We start from the raw sequence: 26,053 nt of genomic DNA, 5'->3' as shown, positions 1-26,053 counted from the left end.
CTCTTTGCGATTAAGCATTTTATTCTAGGACATGAAAAAACGGGGGCCGCCTCCAGGACGAAATTCAAGCAACATTCATACTCACAAGCATACTCACGCACACAAAGCACACACTGCAGTGTAGGTAGAATTTCTTATTTTGTTAAAGCCAAGATTCGCTCCTATTTGCATTTCCTGAGTGTGGTGTTCCTATTGCGCTAGCGTTCGTGCGTGTGTCACACGCCGCAGAAGAGGAATTGTTGTTTTTTCTTCCTTTCTATTTCTTTCATACGCTTGTGTGCATATGTCTGTGTGCATGTGTGCGTGCGTACTTGAGAATGTTCTGGCTATTCTGTGCTACAGGGAATATCAACTATTTCGTTTCATGTTTTTGCTCTTTGCTGTTCACACTCCACCTAACTGTCACACTGAGGTGAGCTAGCTTTGTCATATCTTCACTGTTTTCTCCTATTCTGTGTGGCTTATAGAGTAACGCAATTGTTTGTTTTGTTTTCTTCAATTTAGCTAGATAGTTTCATTAAAAGCACAAATAATTAAATAATTCAACATCATGCGCTGTATGCTTCTTTTTTTCAATCATTTTTCCAAACACAGTGAACGTTTTCATTTTCATCATTAAGCACTCATTTCTTCCCGAACAATCGAAGCATATATGAACATATGAAGAAGCATCTATCACCCCTCCCCAAATCATTTAACGTAATTGAGAATGTGTTTTGTGTTTGCATAGGCAGGTGTGTATGCCTATGTATGCGTGTGTCCTCTCAGTTTTTTTTTTTTCACGAGTTCAGTACATTGGAGGAGTCGTTTCTGTTGTTCGTTTTGTATGTTTAGATTGTTTTTATTTATTAAAATTATTTCATAAAATGCAAATAAAAAACATAATTTTGGTCACAGGGAAGTGTTTCGCAGCCGGAATGGCCGGAACAACGATACAGGGTTTCCCACGATTTATTGGTCAGTTCCCATGATTTTTTGGTGCGTTCCCACGATTTTTTGGTCGTATCCCATAGATTTTTGGTTCGTTCCCATAATTTATTGGTATTTTCCGATTGGATATCAATACAATTGGACCAAAAAATTCTGGGAAACGACCAAAAAATCGTGGGAACGCATCAACAAAATATGGGAACCCACCAAAAATTGATGGGAACCGACCAATAAATCGTGGGAAACCCTGTAATATTAAAAAAAAAACACATGACTAAACAGTGACGAAGGGGGCGAGCAGTGGAGCGCAAAACATGTACAGCAACAAAAACCAACCTAAAAACAAGCATGCATGCATCATTATTAACAACTCGTTCTTTTATGTGTTTTTTTTTTGCATGCTAAGGAACTGATTGATGAACATTTCGTTTGTTTTTAATAAAGCCAAAACCAAGTACTGCAACGGATCAGTGGCGAGAGGTGGTAATAAAAAGCAGCCAAACAAATAACAACGCTCTATTACTACACTGACAAAATCATGGGAAGAGTGTGCAGGAGCAGCAAGCTTTAATAGTAGAAAAGTGGGGACATTAAACAAGGAACAGCTAAAAAAAAAACAAAACAAAAACAAACAAAAAAGGAATTCGAGGTATTTGTTGTGGTTTTGTATTGTATATTGTATCAACTCCAAAGATATCGTGATGTTGTTTGCTTTCCTTCTACTACTGCTCAAGAACGTTTGGCGTACTTAAAGATTGGCGTAAGCTTAAAGATAACTTTTGAGGAAGAAGAAGCACAGTGCTTGGCTAGAGAGATCCCTCAAACAAAAAGGCAATGAAGCTCCTCCCCCCCGCTCCTCCCCTTTTGTTTCTCATCACTGGCGAGGGGTTTTGGCTCAAAAGTAAATGCAACACTCCATTCTCCCATCGGCGCTTAATTTTAGAGTGATCGTTTTTTTTTTTTTGCTGTTTTCCTTTTTCTTCCTCCAAGCATTGGTTCCTTCCATTTTCAGTTCCGTTTCACACGCTCTCTCTCTCTCTCCTTCTGCGTATTCGTTTACAACCTCCCCCCCCCGCCCCCCCCTTACTCTTTGCCCCTTCTTACGAGTTCTAAAAGATTTAACGGTTGCTTCAAATTTGGGAAATCATCCAGTCTATTCTGTTTACGGGTTTTACTTTCATTAATTCCTATCCTAGTGTATGCTACCCCCCTCAGTACGCGCGCGCACTTCACTCAATCCCATCCCAAACACACTCGTAACTCGTACATACAAACACGCACACGCACTCGAACCGTTCGTAACTAAGCGCTGCACCTTACTATTACTACCTCTCTCCTTCGCTCTCTCTCTCTCTCCCTCTCTCTCTGCTGGCTAGTCTTTTCGTCTTTCGTCTCAGAAATGGCCACCGTTTTCGAAGCGGAATATACATATACGCGTAACATTTACCATAGCGTAGGAAGGATGTGCTTACACTTGTAGGGAGAAGGAATTGTATAATTGTGTATGCTGATGATGCTGCTGATGGTGGTGGTGGTGGTGGTAGTATATTTATCTAAACCGCACAAGAACGGCGTTGTTGGGTTGTTGTTCTATTTTCTTTTTTTTTCTTTTAGTCAGGCTGATGATTCGCATCGTTAGTCTTTCGCTTATTACACACACCAACACACAGCGTTATTACACGCCCAGTCTTTACAACAACCAAAAAACTACAAGATCGCTCGCTAATTTCCTTTCCAAAACAAAAACTCTCTCACACACACACACACACACACACACATTTGACAATGATCAACAGTCTTTAACGATTCCTTCAAACTTCCTTTGCCCACTGTTCTTGCCGTCTTTTTCCAATGGGACTATCTATCTTCACTGGGTTTCATTTTTCCAATTGGATACGCTTACTCTCCGCCCTCTAGATAAAAATAAAAAATAACTCCCAACCAACTCCTGATACTGTGCTGTTATTGCCTGGTGATTAGTGATTACAGTGAATGATGAAATTACTACACATAAAATGATGCATTATTTTGTAACCGCTGTTATAAATTAACCTTCCCCAGTTGGGAGGGTTTTTTGGGACCCTCCCCATTCCCACCTCCCTCCCTCCCACCCCATTCTAAACCTGAGACAGTCTTGTTATGTTTTCTTTTTTTTCTTTTTCTTCTTCTTCTTGCTGCCACCTTCCCATGTCATTGATGGGTGCGGCGAGCGGGGGCCATACAACGAAAGTATCCCCTTACATACGTTTGTATATATATGTACGGTACGACTAAAGATGAGTTTGCAGTTCAAACACTGGATTTATGGATGTATATGTGTGTGTAAGTGTATATAGGTTGTGTATGTGAATTCACAGTTTCTTCTTAGCCTATTCGCGTGAGGTTATTGGTTGCTGACCTATAACTACGGCTCTCACACCGATCCGGGTCGGTTGGCGATTTTGCGACAAACTACAATATAAATAGTACTACTACTACTACTACTACTACTACTACTACTACCACTCGAACTACTACTGCTAACCATCTCAATGAGTGCCGCACTACGAGGACTTGTTTGCGTACTGAATGACGGAGCTCATCCGTATGACGGACGGTGCTGACGTTTGTTGCGGTTGTTGTGGTAGTGCTGGTGCTTGCAGTGTTGGCGATGGTTGCCGCTGGCATGGGGACACGTGCTGCAGGACTTCCAGCTTCATGGAGCGTTCATCCTCTGGTCGTTGCTGCTGCTGATAGTGCAGCTGCCGTGCCTGCTGCTGCTGCTGATGGGGATGGAACAGCTGTTGATGACCGGAATGAGCATCGAGAGGAGGTTGTTGTTGCTGATGGTGCTGCGGCGTCGGCTGCTGCTGCACTACCGTAACACCATAATGCTGGGGTGCAGTAACTTCCAGCGACGCCATCTTTGGACCGGTGGACACCGTATGCTGGCTGTCCTTGAAGTAGAGCTTCCGCTTGCGCGGCGGCAGCGTGTTGTTGTCCCGATCGGCCATTAATACTGAATCGGATTCCGGCGAGGAGGAACGATCGGGCGACTCCGGCGAGGAGCGGGGCGGTGTGAGAAGGTTCTCCGTGCCCGCAATGGCCGCCTCCACCTGCCGGACAATGTCACTGGATGAGCTGGAATGGTAGGAAAGTTTAATTAGAATTTCACTTTATTCGGGGGCAATACATCAATCCCCTGTGAAAACCACTTACCGGAACTCGGTAATCTGCGATGCCGGTGCAAAGTATCCGTGGTGCTTCATGATCGCCATCGGCTCGTACACAAACTGTCCCGCACTGGGCTCGGATGGTGCACTGGACCCGGTCTGTTCGTGCAGCGTGGAGGAAGTACCCCTGGACGGTGCCATCGACAGAACGGAGGACGTTGAAGAGGACGATGAGGATGACGACGAACCCGAGGACGGTGGTGGAGTGTTGCGCGTGATCGACAGGGCCGACGGTTGCACAGGGGAGATCGAGCGCTGCTGCTTCAGCTCCGGACAGTACTTCACCTCCGTGCAGCCATTCTCCACCGCTGCCGCAATGGAGGCCGCCGCAAGCAGTGCCGGTGCGACACCGCCACCATAGGCGCGCTGTAACGATTGATCGAACGACGACGGTGCCATACTCTCATAGCGTGGCATTTGTTTGCGATCACCATCGTCTGTCGTTTCGTCTTCTTCTTCATCGTTCTCTTCCTCCTCTTCCTCCTCCTCGTCAGCACCCGCCTGTTGAACTGCTTCGTTCGATCCCACAGCGAAGGATGGAGAAGACGAACCCGATTTCCTAATCGCAAAGTGACCCGAAGGTTCGTCGCTTGACGGACCGCCGCTCTGCTCCGTTCCCTCGGTGTGGCTCATGCTGGACGAATAGTCGAAGGAGCTACTGCTGTTGCTATTGCTACCGCTACCACCACCCTCCAGCGCTGGCGACGACAACTTGATCGAACCTTCCGTGCCCGAGGTGGACACGTCCTCCAGCTTGCAGGCGCCTCCAGCCTCCGATGCCGCCACCGCCGCCGCCGCTGCCTCCTCATCGTCTGGCAGCTCGTTCGCGTGCCCCTTGATGTGGGCCTCCATCTCCTTCTTGCTCTTGAACGTTTCGTCGCAGATCGTGCACTTGTAGCACTTGGCCCCGTAGTGCTGCACGCGGTGCAGCTTCAGCACGTGGTTGTAGCCGAAGTCCCGGAAGCAGATATCACAATGGTATGGCTTTTCGCCCGTGTGCGTCCGGGAGTGCACCTTCAGCTGCTTGCTGCACGTAAAACCCTTGCCGCAACCCTCCACCGGGCATTTGTATGGCTTCTCACCTGTAAGCATGCGGAGGAGCGAGAAAAGCGAACACGATCAGTACACGCAGCCATTTTTTACCTTGCTGGTATGCAGCGCAGTACGCAGCCAACTAGCTACACACAAAGCACCAAGCGTCTCCATAGCGACCGGCGAGCTACTAGGCGTCTCCATCGCAATTGAAAACGACCAGGCGTCTCCATCGATATTTGCTTTAGGGGTTTACTACATTTAAATTAAATAAAAAAAATCTCATCTTTTTTAACATCACGACCACTTACCGGTATGTGTTCGCATGTGTATGACGAGCTGGCCGGACTGGATGAACGTTTTCCCGCACACGTTGCACTTGTGGGGCCGCTCGCCCGTATGGATGCGCATGTGCCGGTGCAGCTTGCCGCTGTGCTCGAACGCTCGGCCACAGATCTCACACTTGTACGGGCGCTCCTTCGTGTGGATCCGCCGGTGCACCTGCAGATTCTCCTTCACGCTGAACATCTTATGGCAGAACTCGCACTCGAACGGTCGCTCGCCGGTGTGCGTGCGGTAGTGCCGCACCAACCGTGCCGGCACCGCGAACGTCTTCTTGCACACGTCGCACTGGTACGGGTCGGGCTGTGGGCCGGCCGGCGAGCCGGTACCACCACCACCACTGCCCCCACTCGCAGTGATGGTGGTTTCTCCCAGCTTGGCAGCGGTGGTGAGCTTTTCGCTCGCCTGCTGCTGTTTGGCATGAGATTTCATATGGCTGGTGTGGGCGCTCTTGCTACCGAAGCTAATGTTGCACTGGTCGCAGCGAAATTTGGAACCGACTGGCGTAGCACTGGCGCTACCACCGCCACTCTGCACCGGATGGTACGTGGACTGTTCCGGTGAGGAAGAAGCGCCCCTGTCTCCCGCCGGTGAGATCGGACCGGTGTAGGTGCCGGACAGTGCGGAGCCGCCCAAGCTCACGAGCTGACCCGCCGCCGGTGGATTTAACACAATCGTCAGCTGGCCATTGCTGGAACTACTGCCGCTACTACTGCTGCTGCTGCTGCTACAGCTCTGCGGTCCATTGCTGATCGTAAGCCCGTTCGTGAGGCTGATCGTGTGATGTTGGGGCTGCTGCTGCTGCTGCTGATAAGGGTGGGAGACACCGAGGCGAGACGGTTGCCCTGCCACCACGTACTGTTCGGTACTGTTTGCATCGTTGTAGCTTAACTGTAGTATCGTCCCGTCTGGACCGTGTTGTTGTTGCTGCTGCTGTTGTTGCGTCATAAGCAACGGAAGGCCAGAATAATACACCATTTTGCATAAATCTGAAAGGAAAGTAGACGAAAACCAATGATAAGTAACATATTTCTTTAACATAGTTGTTTTCATTGTTATACTAAAAGTCGCGTTTGTCTTCTATATTGATAAATGATTTAAATTTGAAACATCAGACAAAGTGTATTTTTTTTTCATCATTACAATGCATCAACTAAAATTTTAAGGCCGGGGTACATTGTCCGTACTCGCTAGTCTAATTTCGATTTTCACTAGCGCATCTGGCGGCGGCTGGCCAAAGCATTTTGTCACACAATTTGGAGCCGCTTCAGAAAATATGTTCTTTTTCCATGTTTTTTACTTAAACTGGACTGGCAAAAGCTGTGTGATTGATAGATAAATATGTTGTGTAATTATTCAAGCCCTTTTTTGCATTAAAAAACGGTGAAATACCTACTTAAATTTGAGATACAGCACGACCATTCCCTCGATTGTAAAACTCAAAACATTCACCAGCCGCCACCAGATGCGCTAGTAAAAATCAAAATTACACTAGCGAGTACGAACAATGTATCCCGAACTTTATGATGCAAATGCACCATTTGACAGCTGTTGAAAAACAACTTAATGGTGGTGAATAATGATGTGCACATGTGATTTGGAAAACCCTGTTAGATCTCTAATGAAGATCCTTAAAATATTTCACTCTCTATTTGTTGACCTTAGATTAGATACTCCACAGATTACATGAATCATTTATTGCGAATTGTTGATTTGGTTGAGCAACATTTCATACTGTGTACATTTCCATAAACACATCAACCGTTCGTAAGTGTTTTTACATTCAACGAGATAGCATAATAACTCTTTCGCAATACTTAACAGTGCTTGGAACCTTTATTCTATCACGTGAAAGTGGAAATAAAAGAGAAAATATGTTTAAAAAAACCTCCTAAGAATATCCTACAGAAAAGGCTAAGCTTTTGACGTGACGACACTCGCTACAGTAATCTTACGACAGCAGAACTGTTAATTGTATTATATTGCAGCAGTTCATTAGCAAGCAATAATAAACAATTATATTTATTGACAGCTTTGATTGTCTACCTCTCATTAAATAAAAGAAAGTGCAAGTGACAAGTTCCACATTTGTCAACTCGACACCGCTCAAATCACTTGCCGCTTTATCATTTGTTTTATTATGATTAATAAATAATAATTATTATTAATTAGCAATAAAGATTTTGATTATTCTGAACTGGGAAAAAACGGAACAAGAAAGTATTTTTGTTTATTTAACTGTGCTGTAACTGCTCCAATTAATTATTGTCGTCTGTCGTCGTCTCGCAGCGTGCCTCAGACAGTCGAAACTTTTTGCAACGAAACACGGACTCACACGATCGTCTCGAACGTTGCGATTGCCTTATCGTGGGTGTGTGTGTGTGTGTGTGTGTGTGTGTGTGTGTGTGTAGCCTCCGCTCATTGTACAAAACATATGTTTCTTTGACATGTACGAAATTCGCCCAGAAACTGCCCAGACCTACCACCATCATCGCCGCACAACTAGCATCAATCTCCTCCAATCAATTATCAAGCACGAGTTCCGCACACGCAACAAGCAGCTCCACTGCGCCGCCGTCCTGCTCCAGTAATGTCGCTTCCGTGGAATGTGCAAAAATATCGCAAAATTGTACAAAAACTTCACTTCCACCCATGTTTTGTAGTTTGCTTTTTTTCCCCTCGGATGGGCCGTCAAGTTTGGCTATCATGAAGAGAATATCTTATCACCAAACAAAAAAAGCAGGAAAACACTAACGTCTAGCCATAATACATAAATTCCCGGCGACAGAATATCAACACGCGCGCGCGTGCTCTCTGCGTTATGGCACAATTCAAAGACGGCCGAGCGTGGGCATGGTCTTCGGGTGAGGGCACGGGTTTTTTAGCTTCAACACAGCAGCACCAGCACACTCTAACAAAGGTCGTTCCGCTCGGGCGCAATCGCCTCATCCCCCGGAAAAGAAGACCCCCGAACGACGATCATTCGAACGACCGGCCCCGTCGCCCCGCTTGTAAGCGATTAAGCGGTGGGCGCAGTTGGGGAAGAAGCTGATCGACATCCAGCCGCGATCGTGCATCGTTAGCGGCACGTGGATCCGAACACGGACGGTTACGAATTAATATTGATATATTTGTTATTCTGTTTTTTTTTTTTTTGCTTTTGCTCTGCTCTGTTCTTGCCTGCATACTTAACACAATCTGGGACTGGCAGCGAAAAATGAAAGCACAAACACCACATCCACATTATCAAGCAGCAGAAGCGCGTGTGCGCGGTGATTCGCGCCTTTCGCAAGACTCTTCTCCACTCTGTGTCCGTTGTCTCATCCGCTGTCAATCATCTGCTCTGGATCGTCCACTCTGCAGCCTCAAAAGCAGCCCAAGCTCCCCGAACACTGGCAAAGTTCTCGCCAATCCCGGAGGTAAGGTTAGTGTTTGGTAATCTCTGTGTGGTGTTCTGTTTTTTTTTTAATTACTTTTCTTCTTCTGTTGTTTAAATTACGCTTTTATAAGGTCATAATCGGTAATTTCTAATCATCTCTGTTTTCTTTTTGACCCCGCGTAACATTTGTGTAACATGTCATCGGACTTAAAGTGACTTCGCAACTGCTTATCGGCCATCGTGGTGACGAGTCTTCCTTTATTGGTTTCTTTCTTTTTTTTTTTGGGTTATTAATCATACTTGCAATCAAGAATTTTGACGATGATGATGAGACCTATATAAAATGCTGTCCCCGATCGGAAATCTGGCTTCAGTTCGTGCATGTCAAATGACAAAGAGGAAATGACACTGAGATTCGTTGTATAGGTCACAACGGTTCAATTTAAACATTCAACAAAAAAAATGAAATTTAGAGATTTGGGCCAAAAAAAAACAAAACCAGCACCATTCTATTCCTGTAAAGAGCTGCTTGTTCTCGATCCGGAAGTAACAAAGTATCGCATTACAATATGTTATCACCGTCGCTGGCAGCCTTTGCAAGGTGCACCCCAGCGCATACGCATTGGTTGACAAAAGTGGGTCTCCAAACACCGTGATCGTTATAGCTTAATCCCTCCCCTTTCTGCGGTGTGGATTCGCTTTGTCTGCTCAGACATCTAACCTTGCCGGCGCTATCTAAGGCGGCACACGACACACCAGAGCGTGCGACAACAAGCTCACTTGCCAGACGAAGGATAAGCTAAGCGAGTGGACGCGTCTTATATCCAGCAAATGGGCGATTCAATCTCATGCGTATGCGTACACGTCAAACCACTTAATCGTCAACAGCAAACAACAACCGACCAACACACTAATGCCAATTTTCCACAAACAATCGAAACCACGCACGCACACGCACCAAAGGTGATGGCTGATGTCAAGCGCGTTTGATTACCCTTGGCACACCGTGAAATCTAATACGATCGTTGAGATAAAATCATTGTTTTGGGGTGTTCGTTCACTTGCTCCACCCTCCCCTACCCGCCCGCACAAAGCCAACATCTGCATGCGCTTGACCATTACACAGCTACGTAACATGACACTCTGCCCAACAATTGGGAACATGCTGGACTAGTTTGGCTAGGTCAGCGATCGTACGTTTGCGAGTCGCGATACCAAGAAGGTGGAACTGTTTTTTTTTTATTTTTTTTATTTGTCGTATCACGCGGAAACCAATCAACTGAGGTAAAGTGTAACATTTACGTAGCGAAGCATACAAAGCGATGTTTCTCGTTGTTGTTTGAGATTTACAAAGGTTTGTCAAAGGATTAGCACAGAGGTATGGAAAACCTCAAAACTTGCTTGTTGTAACGGGGTGTTGGTGTCGAATACTGCTTTAGGTTTTTTTACGTATGAAGTAGTAGGTTACGGTTATTAGCCTGCCAATTAAAGAGATAGACCGAGCTAAGCCAATTATTGTGGTTCTATGGTTAGATGTTTGGGTAGCATTAGAAGAAGCAAAAAACTACCACAAAACATGAACAGTTCCACATTGTGTGAAATAAGCACTGAGTATGAGGTGTTTTGACATTTATGTGAAACCTAGAACATGTCAAAATATTTACACAAATTAATCATCGAGTATCTGACAAAGCTACTAAAGAGATCTTTCATTTTGAAGCAGCGAACTACAAACTTAGGCCCTCCAGGACGAATTACTTTTTAAGGATTAAAATTAATCATGTACATAGTTGTACAAGTCAATATGATGTGCTAACAAACCATTTTCCGTATCTCAATATTGTTAAGCTTAACGCTGTAGCTTCACTGCACCAACAGTATTTCACGACTTGAATATGATTTTTCAGACGCTCATAATTGTCTTGCAGTCTCATTGTCTCATATGTATCGTTTTTTTGTTAGCATATTCAAATTATGCTTTTTGGGAGAGTTGAATTGAAACAATGCACCTTAGAATTATATTCACTAAAAATAATTACACTGCAATCTCTCTAAGATGTAGCCTCTTCAAGATGAATTGTTCCTTTAAGATGAATATTTTGACGGTCCCTTCATATTCCATTCATTTTATGTCTCTTAAAGATGAAGATGAAGGTGAATATTCTATAAGATGCATATGCGATTTGGCAGCAGAAATTCTCTGAGATAAATTTTTTAACGACAGTTCACAAAAATATTGGTCCAAAAATGTCAGGTTATTATTAAATTTGTTTATTTTGAATATTTTCTATAATTAAAAAATAAGAGATTGCGAGATTTAGCGTCATCGCTTGTCATCGCCAAGTTCAAATTTATCAAGAGACAGTTTAACTTTTTTCATTTAGGTTTTAACAATGTAGGGCTGTTGCCGTTTTTTTATTTGATCTAGCTTCACCTAACGAAAAAACATAATTATGAACTACTATTTGAATCAAAAAGAGTCCTTAGAAGAAGGAACTCAGATTGTTGGGTTTTTTCTTTGCCAAGGATGCCAGGTTTTTTCGACACTTCATAGCAACAACTTCATTAGTTTTCCTCAACATGAATATCTCTCTAAATTGACGGTCCCTTGAAGATTCGCCTTAGAGAGATTTCACTGTATTATATAAAAATTTAATGATATGGTACACAAGTAAACTATTAACTTTATGTTTGACAGTTATAATAAATCTTGAGCTACTGAACCTGGTATGTTAACATTTGATTCCGTCTTTAACACCCTATATAATGTTGGATATTTTTGTCAAATATTAATAGTCTTTACAATATCAGAAAAAATTTGACATGTTCAGCTTTTATTTTTGCATTAAAACAAGATTTCAACATTCACCCGTTTGCTAAAAATAACGTGGTAAAAGGCCCTCAACAACGTTACTTAAGAACAACATGTAACCCAGTTGCTCCAAAAATTTGATACAAAGCGCATCTTTACACAAATCATGTTTGGTCAAATTGTTCAACGCGCCAGCTCCCACTAAACCGGTCGAGGAACGATTCCCACTCAGACTGTTGGCATATCTTTTGCGCCGCATGGATTTTAGGTGCACTGTTACACATGTTTTGCTCCTTACAAAAAAGTGAGCTACTTTTTGAAACATAAAACGGCACCACTGAGGCAAAGATTTTCTAAAGAACAAAAATGCTCCATAACTGCACTGGCCGTATTTGGATTTGTATACATTTTCACCCAGTTCTTGGAGTTCTGTTCCCACATCCGCTTCGCTCCAATCCGAACCAATTACCTTCTGCCGGCACTTCCTTCATCTCCGTCCCAGATTTGGATAGAATCGTTTTGATCCAATCCTGCTGCGCCCAGAGATCGACGTTCTCCGCCAAACTGGCTGCGGCTGCGGCGGCGGCTGCTGCAGCCACCGCTTTCGTTGCTGCTGTTTCCACACCTTTCTTCATGGTGGCCGTTTAAATGCAACCGAACAATTTACTCGATCGATACGATCGGCACACTTTGCACACTTTGTATATGGAACTATTTCTTCTGGCTGGATTTGACACACTATTTACCCGTTTGTACTGGCAGAAATCACTTGAAAAATACCTAGCTACGCATTTATTATAGCATTTATCATCAACCAACCAATCAGGCACAATGTAGCAGGAAGGTAGTAACTTTTCTTCACCGGTTAAGTTTGAAATTTCACTGTTCCGAGCACTGGTATACCACCATCTTCTTCGCCCTCTTAGTTGCTCTGCTTATGCACTAGGGACAATACCAACACTTGCATTTACCACTGCAGTAGAAAGAATTCTTTCTACTTTCCCATCCATTTCATCCCCACACGCAAACCGTTACGAATCCCGGTGCGCGTTCGTTGCTTGCAGGCGATTGAAGTCCTTCTTGCAAGCAAACAGCCACAATCTGCATGCTGCTACGCTGTTAAACCGTTGCGTTTTCCTTTTTTTTTTTGCTCTGTTTCTTGTGCCAGCTCGTTTGTGGTCGACACGCGCGCACGTTCCCGAGCCGAAGTGTGACCGCGAAGATTTCTTCTTTGAATGAACGCGACCAGCGAGCCCGAGTTTCCACCAGGCTGCCTGTACCGCACTTGCCACTCGGTCTCTGCACTTCGAACATGTTTTCTTACCCCTCCCCCCCATTGCATCGGTTCGGGATCGCTTTTCTTGCCTTTACCGGACGGGCAGCAGAACAGAGACAAAAACCGCCCGAACAGCAACGGCTTCGGCTCGACGCGAGTTCCCCTCCTGGTCGTCTTGGCCAGTTGTTGCAGCAGGTCGCCCGCGGCCTGCAGCTTCGGCGTACATACATACATTGGTTCGGAAAACATCGCATCGTCGGCTCGGTCGCGTTCGTGTCGAGTTCGGGACGTTTCGTTCGTTCGGGCGTTTCGGCTGTTTTCGTGCCGCATGCTTTTCGGGCGATTTTTTGGTGGTTCGGGATTTTTACCTTTTTTCACCCCTGCTACGGCTTGAATTCCCCTTAAATTTTACGACAGAGGGGTGCAACTTGTCCGTAAAGGGGATTTATAGCTGTTTGATTAGAGTATCTTGTAGGCTTTTTTAGGAGGCCGCAGCATCAATCCTCATCGGGTGCCTCAATTTTTTCCCTCTTTACCATAGGTCATGTCGGACAGGTGAGGCGGAATATTGCACCAACAATGTTGTGTTTCTATAGGAATGATCAATTTCCATAGGAAAATTATTGCTGATCCGAGTAAATATTTAACAATTTCTCCAAAAGCCCAACGACATAAAAATGAAATATTCCAACGAAGTCGAGGTTTAATAGTAGCTTAGACTCTTCTTAGAATCCCGCCCATTTTCCCCCTATTCCAATGAAGACACCCAGAATCCAAGCAATTCCCAAGATCCGCGTCTCACGACCAAATTAGTTTATGAGTTGTTTGTCTTACGACCAAGCTCTAATTAGCGCCACAATCAACACAGTACAGTGCCGGATTCGCTGTTTGTTCCGCGACCACCAAAGAAGAAGATCGCGATCACCACCTAGCCAACACCCAACAAGCTCATCCCCGGAGGCCAGATCGAGGATCATTCTTATCGGAACTGCGCACACGCCGAAGGGTCGTTAGTTCGAATGATGAACGCCAAACACTTCACCCCTGCCTGATTGACGAGTCTCGCGAAGCCGTTAGAATGTTAGAAGTGCCTTGTGGCTGCGACTAATTAAACTGCGACTAATAAATCACCCCAAAATGTGTCGGTCCATTTGGAGGGAACGTGGCACAACACACTTACTTATCTCGCGCCCAATTTGAGATTTTCACACCATCGTTCACAGGCGGCGTCAAGATCAGGACCCAACGGCTATCTAGCGGACGGACGCAACACTCCAAACGTTCACCCTTGCGGCCAGCGTTCACAATCAGAGGCGCGCGTGTGTGTGGCATTGAAAACTGCAAAAAAAAATTGTGAGGAAGAAGTGCCCAAGCGGCTAAAGATGAAAGGCAATCTTCCTAGCACACAGGCACAGTTAGTGCGCACAAAGCTCGAAAGACGATCGCCTTCAATGGGGCCTACCACAGGAAGTGTTCGCAGGCTGGATCAGAGTTGTAAAAGAAGAGTTCTCCCAAAATCCCGACCGTTTGGGCGGTTCGTCGCTTGGCGAAAATCACACCAGAACAACTCAATGCAAAAGCCATAAAATACAAATGAAGTGCAAAAACAAGCGAACACAACGCGTGTACTTTTTCTTCACTGCTTGCTCCTTTTGCCCACACACCGTTGGGCCATAAACTCTCCGCCTTCTTTTTTAAACCGCTCCCTCCCTTTTTCACGACCAGTTTGCGCTTAAGTCAAACAGCCAAACGGTCCTTCTCCCCGGTCCTGCTAGATTGTTTGCAAACGATTGGCAGTCCCACCGCGCCTTCTCTTTCGCTTGTTACGGTGTCGCGGAGATGTCGCAAAGCCCCAAACGCGTGTTGGCCAGGATACGTGTGGCGATAGTGGACACCTTACATCGACGAACCGGTTCTGGGATTGGGACGGGCAGGGAACCGAATCGTCGAGGCCAATCCGTGCAAATTTGGGCGAATTTTGGCTCAACGGTTTTGTCCATTTTATCCGGATGGTTGAAGCATAAAAAACAGCCCGCTGATCCACTTCAGATTGAGCGTGTACTGTCCTGGGGTGTGGAGTATGTGGAAGGCCGTCACTGATACCGCGAAGCCAGCGGCCGGTGGGACTTTCCTAGCGTTGGAGTTCTTAAAATTTGGCTCCAATTTGGCGTCCATCATTTTTTTGTTATTTATAACACTGCAACGCACACGCGCCGCGCCAATAAAGGAAGAGTCGCAGCAAAGCGTGTCGAGGTTGGTGATTGCCGGCAAGTGATAACAAGGTTACCGAAGGCGTGTTAGAGAGAGAGAGAGAGAGAGAGAGGGAGAGGCCGCGAAATATAATAAAACAAAAAAAAACAGCCACCCAACCGGTAGTACAATGCGTTGGTCATGGACACACGCGCCGGTGCTGCCCGATACGCAATAAATACTTTGGAGCAAGGGGGAAAGGTGTACCAAGGAGGACGGGGGGAAATACTCGATTTGTTATCACTCGCTGCGGTGTCCGCACCAGCTGATTTTGGCAGCCTTTGCCGATTGATAAGCCTTTCAGGGAGGGAAAAAGGCCACAAGTCATCATCAGCCCCTGGATTACTTAACAACACAATTTGTCCTAATGCTATTTCCGTTCCCTTATCGTGTCCTTATAGGGTTGAAAAGGTGTACCGGCGTCCACCCAAACCATCCGATGCTCTATCTCTCTCTCCCTCTCTCCCTCGATGACTGCAAACATCGCGAACCATCACGATCCGTGTTACATAAATATTAATAAGACCTGCGCCACGTGCGAAAGATGTGCGCGGTTTTGTGACGCTTATTGTGCCAGTTGTTATTCGCTGACTAATCGCTCATTGCGATATGACATTATCATTGCTTATAGATTCATAAATTCAGCCGGTTTTTTTGGGGGGTTTCCTACTCCCAACGCTTTTTGGACCAAATTGGACAAACGGCTCCATTCGAAAACCAAAGCGACAGACACACACGCGGGGCGACAACTATCGAATCGACCACTGTCCTCCTCTGGGCCTGGGTTAAAGCTTAAAGTACTTCCCACCACTGTTCTGGAATGTTTTCTGCTACTGCTTCTTTGTTCGCTTATTTGGGCGGGCGGGTCGTCGCTGCTCGTGGGTCGTTTGTTTTCTGCTTCTGCTTGGAATTTTTTTTTTTTTTTTGCTCCAATTAGCATTATCTGGCAGCCGAAGCAGAGAGTTAGTGCTGCTTTGAAAATGGCCACGTTATCACCTTTTCTTTCTTCTTGACTAGGGATCAAACGAACATTGCACAAAGAGCCCCCTCCTCCTTTCTTGCTGTGTTTCTGTTTCGATCTATTTTTTTTGTTTTTTTTTTTGCTAATCAAACAAGCAAAACTTCTTCCACCCGAAAAAGGAAGTCAAAGCATAGCGCATTGCGAGTGCGAAACACCTTTCATTTCGTGCCCAAAGCACTCTCGAAACCGGGCCCCATTTGGGAAGGAGAATGAACAAGAAAAAACACCTCAAGATCGCCGCCATTGCACCGCCAGACACCCGGTCTTGTACCGCCATGCTGTGTAGTGTGTCCGGGAGCTGCAGTACAAAGTTCTTAAAACTATCAAAGCTTCGTCTTATTAGTGGTGCAAATTGTACACCCAACAGCACCAGCAGGAAGAAGGCAAGGAAGTGTGCAATAAATGGTTTTGCGTAACCTTCATGTCGACGGGCGGATATTTCAGATCGGAAAGGTAGAGGCAGCGAGCAGGTCCGGTCCCGGCCAGCGATATGATTGTGTTTTAATTTGTACCGTCAAAAAGTGCAACACATAAAATAGAGGAAAATGTGCAAACAAAAAGCCAACAGTACGAAAACCACCCCAAAATCCCTCTTTTCGCTTGCAAGGTGAATTCGGTGGTGCAGATCCAGTGTAGAACAACAGGAAAAAGAAGCGAACAAGTACAGGAAAAACGTTAAACGGATTGGTAAAAGGAATTCTACCAACACAGACAGAGAGAAAGAGAGAGAGAGGTCAGAAAAACAAGGCAAAAAAGTGTGCAAAGATACGAGCAACCCAAAAAAAAAAAAACACTTCGTTTCCACACACAGCAACAACAACAGAAAAGTAACAAAAAAAAAAAAACAGAATAAAAAAGAATATTCACGCGCCACCAAATGCTGCCGAAATGTTGTGCCGCACCGCCGCCGGCCCGCCTGGACAGAAAATGGCTTGCGCGCGACGAAGATGCACACGCAGCGGGCCCCGGGCGGCAGCGGCTGCGGACGAAAGAAGACTCTCGCGCGCGCGTTCGAGCAATGTTGTGCCGTACCTCCACGTGCGAATGAAACTCTGTTTCGAAGCAAACGCGCGCGCACTTCCACCCAACCAACCCACCCATCCCCCACCATTCTGCTGAGAGGGTGAGACACCCCTCAGTGGACAGAGAGCGCCCGGGGGCGGGAGGCAGGGGTTGCGGATGGGGTGGAATGGACGGTGCGAAGTTTTGTGAACCGAACCGAAACGAGCAGAATCGAGCGAGCGTGTGAGCGAGTGCGAGAGCGAGAGCAAGCAGTATGCGTGTGTTTCCGATGACGACGCTCCACACTCCACTCCACTCCCTTCGTCAGCGCGCGCACACACCCCTTACATCTCTTTTTTCAATCGCTCTTCTCCTCCTTCCCTCTCTCACTCTCTTTCTCGTTCCCTTCTTCAAATGCGTCCCCTGTACAAAAAACAGGAATAATATGCTCGCGCGCGCGTTTAGAGCAACAGAGGAGAGAAAAAAACGCGGACCGCGCGATAGGCGCAGGCAATGACGGGCAGGCGGCGGCCGGCTTCAGCCGAAAATACCTCGACCTCGTCAAGTTAACTCGCGGTGTGGATGTCTTTTTACACGGCCTACTACCGCAATATATTTGTTCGGCTCACTGTGTGTCTGTGTATGGGTCCATCTGATGTTTTTTTTGTGTTTTTATTAACCCTGGCAGGAGGGCAGCAAGATGATGATACACCGGTTTTTGCTGCTGCTGATGATGTTTTGCTGATGTTGACGGGGCATAATTTGCGTTTCTTGTCTTTTTTTTGCTTTTGTTAACTGCAGCAGCACTTGCATTTACAGGTTTAATGCAGGCTCGGGGAAGAAATTTTGCATCCATTTTGTGTGCACCATCATTTCCCATCAAGCACTCGTCCACTATTACACAGAGCAAAGCGAATGAATAGCACATTATTTTAGCCTTCCTTTAGGCCTTCCTCGATTAACGCATGTTAACGTTTTTGGGACAGCAGCAGACGCGGGCTGGCCCTGAAAAATGGCTTATCATAATTCCAATTGGCTTCTCATCAAGCTAAGGTTCTAATAGCATTTTTTGTTTTGTTTTTCTTTCTCTTCCAATGTTTTCCATTACGGGGTATGCCTACTGTCCAAGTGGCCCCATAGGGAAACAATCAAAATCTCGTAACCCATGACATTATGCCACGAGGGCACCACAGTAGGCGCCAGCAGTCCGTTCGAGAACAATGTCAGGCCCGAACGAAAGCACCACACAGCCACGGGCAATCGGACAGAGAGTTTGACAAAACTACTCAACACCGAGAGCAAGAAGGCAAGTGGGCAAGAAAATTAACCATACCAAACCAGCGGTAGGTTAATCGGAAAGGTTATCGAACTCATTTGGAAACTGAACCATTTCCAACGGCGACGCATAATGCCCTGTGCCGCTCGCAGCAATCGTGACACGACAGCAGGCGAACAGTCGGGGAAGGAGAAACATGAAACATCGTTCTGTTACGAACCGCCTATCAATTTGACTGTATAAACATAATCTTACCTTCCAGTTTCAGTGTAGTGTGACAAGATTCTGAATTGGAAATGTATCTTGTTAAAATTTAAGCATTCTGATTGGCAGTCGAATGGTCCATTGACAATACTGTAGGTCTGTTGCAATACAAGTCCAGAGTTCTAATCTTAAAAAGTTTATGATTTTTTTAAACATTGTAAAAACTTTAATAACATCGGTTTTATCAAATTCTATGTTCTAGAATTACCAAAAATTATAGAACAATGTTATAATTAACATAATTGCTGGACATTAAATATAAAACACCAACGCGGATCAACAATAATAAACTTGTCAAACGTCAAACATATACAGCCACATAATAACAATACATCATCCAAACACTGACCACTCCAACGTGTGAGAGACCACTAACAGCTACTTTAAACCAAAGAAAAAACTCCCAACCATCAATGTTTGCGTGTGGGGCCAAGCGCGAGTGGTCGTCGGAGCGGTCCATCCTCTTACGCCTCTGCTGAAATGCTCCAAGACGAGCATCCAACATGGCGGAAAGTATCACCCCTTCCACCAAACACATCCCCCTGATTCTCTCTAAAGCAAACAAATTTTGATATTCTCGCCAGCCAAAACGCCTGCCATCGTTAAACGGCAAAGACACGCATACATGAACGCAGTTTGCACGAAAAAAAAGAAGAGGAAAAAAGTATGGCGGAAGCGATAAAACACATGCAAAAAGTGAACCAGACGTCGTGGTAAAGATGGTACTCATCGCGTACAAACGCACACACACACACATACGCAAACGAACGGTTGCCAAAAATACACAACCTTTCCTAAGCCTACCATGCTTAGGGCGGGTGACTTAGGCGTGCAAACGCTTGCCGAAACTCGTTGTGCGCTACAAACAACCATCGCGGTGTTGACGGCCTACTGCTGCGCTACGTGTAAGAAAGAGAGATAGGGCGAGAATAGCAGGGAACGATACGGAATGGGGCGGGCAAAGGGTTTTTTGTTCCATGTTGCCCCACCATGTATTTTGCCACACAGAAAAGATATCGCAAAAAAGAAAGAAAGAAAGAAACACAACCCAACAACTTCCACCCGACCCTGTCTCTCTCGACCCTGTCCCAAACATCGCATGAAAAACATGTTGGAGCATTCTGTGTGTGAAGGCCTCCCCAAAAATTTGAAGTAACAAAAATACGCACACACTCACAAGCGATGTAAATGCCACGGCTTTACCCATCGCGGAAAGGGCAGGTCAGGAACGGCAGGTCGGAATTCAGCCGAAAACTGCCAAACTGCCGCCACCCAGAAAGTACCCCCCTCCACATGGACCCACGTTTTTTGGCTTCAAATTTCTTCTGTCTCACTCATGCACGCACCGTTGTTGTTTTTCCCTTTTTCTCTCTTTCGCTGTAACGAACTTTCCAACACGCATTGGAGAGAAAATGTTCAGAAATGAACCACCCAAGGGGGGACCCAAGAGGGTGGTGGACACACAACGCTTACACACACACATACACACATTTACTGCCCTTTGCCAAATGACCTCCCGGAAGGCAAAGCGCAAAAACGTACACACACATACACACGGGCGCTGCTCGAGCGAATCCAAAGGGAAATGAGGGATAAGGAGAAAAGAGCAGAGCCACGGACACAACGGGCCCCGTCTGCCCTCCGGTGTGTGCGATAAACCACAACCACACACAACAGCGAACGCGTTGTAAAAGGAAACGATCTCCTGATGGGCCTCCGAGAGGCCTAAAGGCAGTACGCAGCCGAGTCAGGCGTTTTCGGGCTGCGTACGTGTGCGGCTGCTCCAGCACCCGAAAGAAAGGATGCCGCCTAGGGAGATGGCATTAGGATGGGAAGTAATGGTGTGCAAAAAGTTGCTCTTGCATTCAGTGCAAGACCCAGAGAGAGAGCAGGAGAGAGAAAGCGTGCTGGAGTCTGGTCGATACCCACATCAATGGAGTGAAAGAACGGCAACGGTGAAGAAGTTTGATAGGACTTGTTATGGCAACACAAAGGAGCATGTAACACAGTAACGTGCGTTAGATGGGGGCGAAAGAGACACGCGGCTCCTTATCGATCGATGAGCTTCAATCTTGTGCCGTCTTTTCACCGTCTCTCCCAATGCGTTGACCATGAAAATTGAGCCCCAGTGAGAGGCGGCTGCTGTCGTTTCCAGCGTACCAGTTTCATTCTAACGTTGAAGTTAATTTTTCTGATGCAATTATGTCAAACTTGCATTAGCATAAAGAGATTGTTAGTTTTGAAGGACCATTCTTTCTTCGCAATTTTAAAGTTTTGTCTAAACATATCGATAAAATGTTTGGAAAATACTTCAGTTGCCAAGAATCGATAGCAAAGAAGCCCAGGGCGCAGGGCTTTCTAACAAAGGACACTGAGCTAGCCAATGAAGAACCAGGGTTGGCAGCAAAAAGAAAGCAAAAAACACGATGTACACTAAAAACCCTCCCATCCCCATTTCTTGAGCAGGCGCATTCAAATGTGCATGTGCAGTGGCTGCATCAAAGGTGTGCAATGGCACGACTCACAAAAGCGGCACCGACTCGCCGCACCATCTTAGTGCCGCTGTTGGCACGGCCTCTGTAGTGATGGATTTTGCCGTTGCAGCTGCACTACTACTGGATAAGAATGCACCAAGAACCCCGTCCCCACCCCCAGCTTCACACACACATGCACACACATGCACATACAGACGGGTACAGGCATTGGCTCGCTCGCTAATTCGCCCATTCGGGTCGGCTCCTTTCATTCGCCGAACACGATGTTGCATAGGGATGCAACTGGCGAGAAGCGACTGCGCAGCATAAAGCAGCAGCAGCACCACCACCACTACCAACCCCCTCGTTGCACCTTGCAGTCCTGCAACGAATGCAACTTTTTTATGCAAACCGTACACAAGCACAAGTGATTTCAATGCAACTGCGCCGGGAAAAAGGAAGTCGTTTAACGGTTTCATGAGTGCTAAAATCATACAAAACAAATCAGTTTGTCTTGTTTTTTTAAAGCAATTTTTTCAATGCATAATTACGAGCATGACAAGTGCAATTTAACGGTAAAGTAACAACAACAAAAACTGCAATCTCGATGAAAGCTTTCTCTCCGGCGGTTCCCATCTTTCCGTTCACCCCTAGAGGATAGGTCACGGTAGGCCGTGCACAAATCGGAGCCTAGAGAATCAGGAGGAGAAAAGTGAGATAGAACAACAAAGGCAATAGCAACAACAAAAAATGATTTGCGCAAGCCGGGCGGAGGAGATGGTAGATGATGCTGCTGCTGCTGATGATGATGATGGAGTTTATGCTAACTCTGTGATTCTGTGGTGGCCATTTGCTATCTCTTGTGCACACACTCTCACTGCATCTCTTTCTCGCTCGCTCTCGCACTCGTTCTCTTTCTCTCTGACTCACATACACACTCAGTAAGGAGTTATCGCATCACACAACGCATTAGAATGATGAACGAGAGCGAAAGCGCAATTATTTCGAACAGTGCGACTGAAAAACTATTTATTTGCGCATTTTTTAAACAAATTTAGAGAATGTATAGTTCTTTTTTTTATTTATTTTAGGATGATAAACACAAAAATTACAAAAAATGCACTGCAAATCCAGCAGAACACGTTGTATCACTTGCAATTCATACTTTGGCAAACAAACTGCCTTGAAAATCGCCATAAATACTCACCCAAAAAGGCTTGCGGGCTACAAATGCATACTACACACACAAACTGAGTGCACACAGAATCGTTCCTCAAAACTTTCCAACAACTTTACATTGACAAAATGGGGACTGTGCAAAAGCTTCCTGAACCTAACGTAACATCGCCACGAGCACGAATGATTTTCTAACGCCGTACGTCGCATGTTGACAGTGCGGCCATCGAGACGCTCTGAGCCACCCTGTGTGTATGTGTGTACATGTGTGTGTGTGTGCTGTGCGGCCGTGTACGCATAACCATTTTCAAGGTTAAAGCGAAGAAGACACCGACTGCAGGGAAAACGAGGCCGAAAATTGCAAACGGCGAAAGAGATGCAAACAGGGCCACCAAGGGCCAGACAGAGATGGAACGATAAAAGGAAAGATGATGAAGGGGGGGGGGGGTTGGGGAAGGGTGGCGAAGAGAAAAATTGAGGGAGAGAGAACGATAAAGAGAGAGAGAGAGAGAGAGAGAGAGAGAGAGAGAGAGAGAGAGAGAGAGAGAGAGAGAGAGTTTTCTCGGACTATCTTTGTTGAGAAGTGCTTTTTTTTTCTATATCACTTGAATGTTCAATTATATCTTTCTTCATCAAAACGTTAGAATCGCTCTTGCAGGCTCGAACCGAAAATGGCGATTTAATTCACTTTTTTTAAACAAATTTATTCGAAACTCACCTTATGCGTCCGACGCGCTCCTTGGATGGTGATGGCGAATTGGTGTGTGTGATGTTTTCGGTATTTACTTTCTTCACTTTGGTATAAGGTAAATGGATGGCGCCTGGTCTTTCACCACCTCCTTTTCTCCCTATTTAAACGGCCGCCAGCCAGCACATTGTTTCAACGATGGAAAACGATAGTTTTACCTCCAACACTGTGCCAACACAGAGTGCCCATTCATTTGCTTCACTTTGATTGCTGTTTGGGGCCCGTTTTGCATCACTGGCAACACAAGCAAACGCTACCAAACTGTAACGCTACCACGGTAACGCTTCCGTAACGTGCCACATTTCACCTAGCGTCCTTGTGCTTTGCTTCCTTCAATTGTTCCGGTGACAGAACACAGACACACTCACACATTCACTTTTTAACAATTTAACTACACAGCTAAGGGGTTCTGTGTTGGGTTCTTTGATTAGTTGGCTTAGCGGTCACAAATTTGAACTGCACTACACCGTTTGCCACACACAACCTTCACAATTCACCTGCTCTGCACGCTGCCGTGATGCTGCTCAAGCGCTTGTGTGACGGTGCATGCCGAATGCATCACAAACGAGTGCTGCTCGGACGAGTGCCGCACGACGCGACGACAACACCTAATCAACACGCATACACACACACACACACACACACACACGAATCGCAATAGGCCGGTGCACGATTGATTAGCAGCTTCTCACCCGCTCGAGTGTGTATAAGTGTGTGATGATGTTACAAGTATGGGGCGAGGGGGGGGGGGTTTGTGAATCGTCACCAATAAAGATCTCGCACACACGCACACATGCCACTGGCCATCGTAACGTGATTAAATCGAGCCAACGGCGTAAAAAAACTGCCCAACCACACTAACCGTCGTCGTCGTCGTTGCCGCCGCACATCCACACTAGATTCGCTATTGACCTAGGCTTTTTCCTAACGGTCAGATTAGCGGGCAGTGTTTATAGGCGCAGATATTACTTCACCACCACCACCACCACCGCTGCCGTCACCGATCAGGGGGGGGTTATCACTTGTGGGCGAGAAAATATTAACCGGCACCCGGTTTTGGGGTTGAGTTTTCGAGAAAAAGCGCTCTATTCACCACTATGAATCACTTCACTGGCGGTTCTGCACTGGATTGACACGCACTCGGCTCACTTGGATCACTTCATTCTTCTGCCCTACACTGGTCACTGGACTTGCTGCTTTCTACCCCGACGAATCTCTGCGGTACGTATCACAACACGGCGCTTGTGAACGACGGCGTGCTGCTAGTGTTGCTGGTTTTCGGAAGAATGCGCGAATTTTGAGCCGTCGCTCTCTCACTCTCTCTCTCTCTCTCTGGTTCGCTTGCTTGCTTGCTCGTCTGCCTGCGCAATTTTGGAGCACACTGGTACGCGGCGTTTCGCCTTCAATCGGTGGGACCGAGCAAAGGGACGAGATGAAACTGAAGCGGCCTGACTGAACCCGTGCCTGTTGTGTGCCGCATCCGTTCGTCCAAAAAACTGAATCGAAACTGCCCTGGCCTGGCACCAACTGTGCGGTACAATACACGGCTGTGCCGCCCGTTTGCTCACGCGTTCTACTCCACCCTGCTGCGAATGTGTTGCGCGGAACGGCTTACTCACTGCTGTGTGTTAGAAACGCGCTTTTGAATGGGGTTGCAAATTATTCTTTGCACACACTGCGAGAGGGATGCACGGGCACAGGTAAAGGCATCCTCATCACGACGCACACACACACGGACACAAACACGAAAGCATGGCGTACTGTTCCGGTTCGAGCAGCTTCTGCGTTTCCTTTCCTTCCCAACAACTGTTTTTTTCTTTCTTTTTTTTTCGATCGAAACCTTTTTCGACAACCTTACGCACACCGAACCATTTTGTCCGAGGCCTACTTCCTGCCTACCGCACCGAGGCACGTCATTTACGGAAATATCGCGCGAGTTAGCAGCGGGGCCAAGTTGGCTTTGTTGTAAGCGACGCCCTGTGCCTACTCTACGAACGCCCCACACGGTCGTGCAAGCTCTGAGAGAGAGCGAGAGAGAGAGAGAGATAGAGAGCGAGAGAGCGAACAAACCTTGGCGATAGATGTTTAGAAGGAGAAGCTGCTGCGCGGGTGGCGACACACGCAATTGGGGGGATAGAGATGAGTTTCTGAAAATCACAGACAAACAAAAAAGGCAAAACAGGGTGTAAGGGGGGCTTTGCTCCCTCTGCACATGCTCTAAGATTGTGCCCCAAACATTGATCGGGCCGTTATAATGTCGTTCGTTGTCGTCGTTGTAGTTGTAGTCTTTGCCCGTGCCCGTGTAGTCGTGATATGAGACGTATTTTCTGCCATGAAACGGAACGAAACCTGCCCCGTCACAGGTTGAACGGTTGGTGGTGGTGGTGGTGGTGGTGATGGTGGTGCGGAACACTGAAACCCTTCATACAGTGCAAGTAAAGGCGACCCCACTGCCCAGCCATCGCTTCATCATCAAACCCCTTTTGCCATCAGATTTCCCCATTACACCACCATGCAGGCCCATCATGTGTGGCCGTGTGTTTGTGCTCGCCCATACAAACTGACACGGTGCTTATGCTTGTGTGCAGCAGCAGCAGCAGGAGGGAAAAAACGCCTGCCAAAAAAGGGCGAGCAGGAAAGGCCGCGGGAAGCGAACGATGCCCGGCGCGAACGATGCCTGCATACTCACAGAAACATGCGCACACACACATACACGCAGGCCAAGTGCTGGCAACCGCACCAATTTCTAGGGCACGTGGAGGTACGGCACAACATTTCGGCCGGATCGTGTTGCGCGCGGCTCGTAGGGTTGCCGGGGGGGGGGTGAGCGGGCGGTGACGGGCGGGTAGGGTAGCGCAA

The 26,053-nt window shown here is 46.5% G+C and overlaps 1 protein-coding gene across 3 annotated transcripts; it reads right to left on the bottom strand.

Annotated features, from left to right (window-relative positions):
* Positions 1-1,898: 1,898 nt before the first annotated feature.
* Positions 1,899-25,144, bottom strand: LOC121595631 (Krueppel homolog 1-like). Of its 3 annotated transcripts, none has more exons than XM_041919734.1 (4): positions 23,165-25,144; positions 5,486-6,505; positions 4,129-5,224; positions 1,899-4,050 (listed from the first exon to the last, which is right to left on the bottom strand). In XM_041919734.1, exons 2-4 carry the CDS (start codon positions 6,492-6,494, stop codon positions 3,474-3,476), a joined length of 2,682 nt encoding a protein of 893 aa, XP_041775668.1. In that variant the 5' UTR covers positions 6,495-6,505; positions 23,165-25,144; the 3' UTR covers positions 1,899-3,473. The 3 variants fall into 3 exon arrangements, with proteins under 3 accessions (XP_041775668.1, XP_041775669.1, XP_041775667.1); XM_041919735.1 differs by lacking the exon at positions 23,165-25,144 and adding an exon at positions 22,478-22,718; XM_041919733.1 differs by lacking the exon at positions 23,165-25,144 and adding an exon at positions 12,177-12,953.
* Between the last annotated feature and the right edge of the window lie 909 nt (positions 25,145-26,053).

This window comes from Anopheles merus, chromosome 3R, assembly GCF_017562075.2.
Source record: "Anopheles merus strain MAF chromosome 3R, AmerM5.1, whole genome shotgun sequence".
NCBI classification, from domain to species: Eukaryota; Metazoa; Arthropoda; class Insecta; order Diptera; family Culicidae; genus Anopheles; species Anopheles merus.
The sequence above is the reverse complement of the archived record's forward strand: the minus strand, read 5'-3'. Positions and strand labels throughout refer to the sequence as shown.

Excerpts from the sequence above, each read along its gene's own strand:
- LOC121595631 (XM_041919733.1), bottom strand. The coding sequence starts at position 12,342 with ATGAAGAAAGGTGTGGAAACAGCAGCAACGAAAGCGGTGGCTGCAGCA. Across the intron at positions 5,225-5,485 it reads ACACATGCGAACACATACCG|GTGAGAAGCCATACAAATGC; the intron begins GTAAGTGGTCGT and ends GCATGCTTACAG. Across the intron at positions 4,051-4,128 it reads TCGCAGATTACCGAGTTCCG|CTCATCCAGTGACATTGTCC; the intron begins GTAAGTGGTTTT and ends CTACCATTCCAG.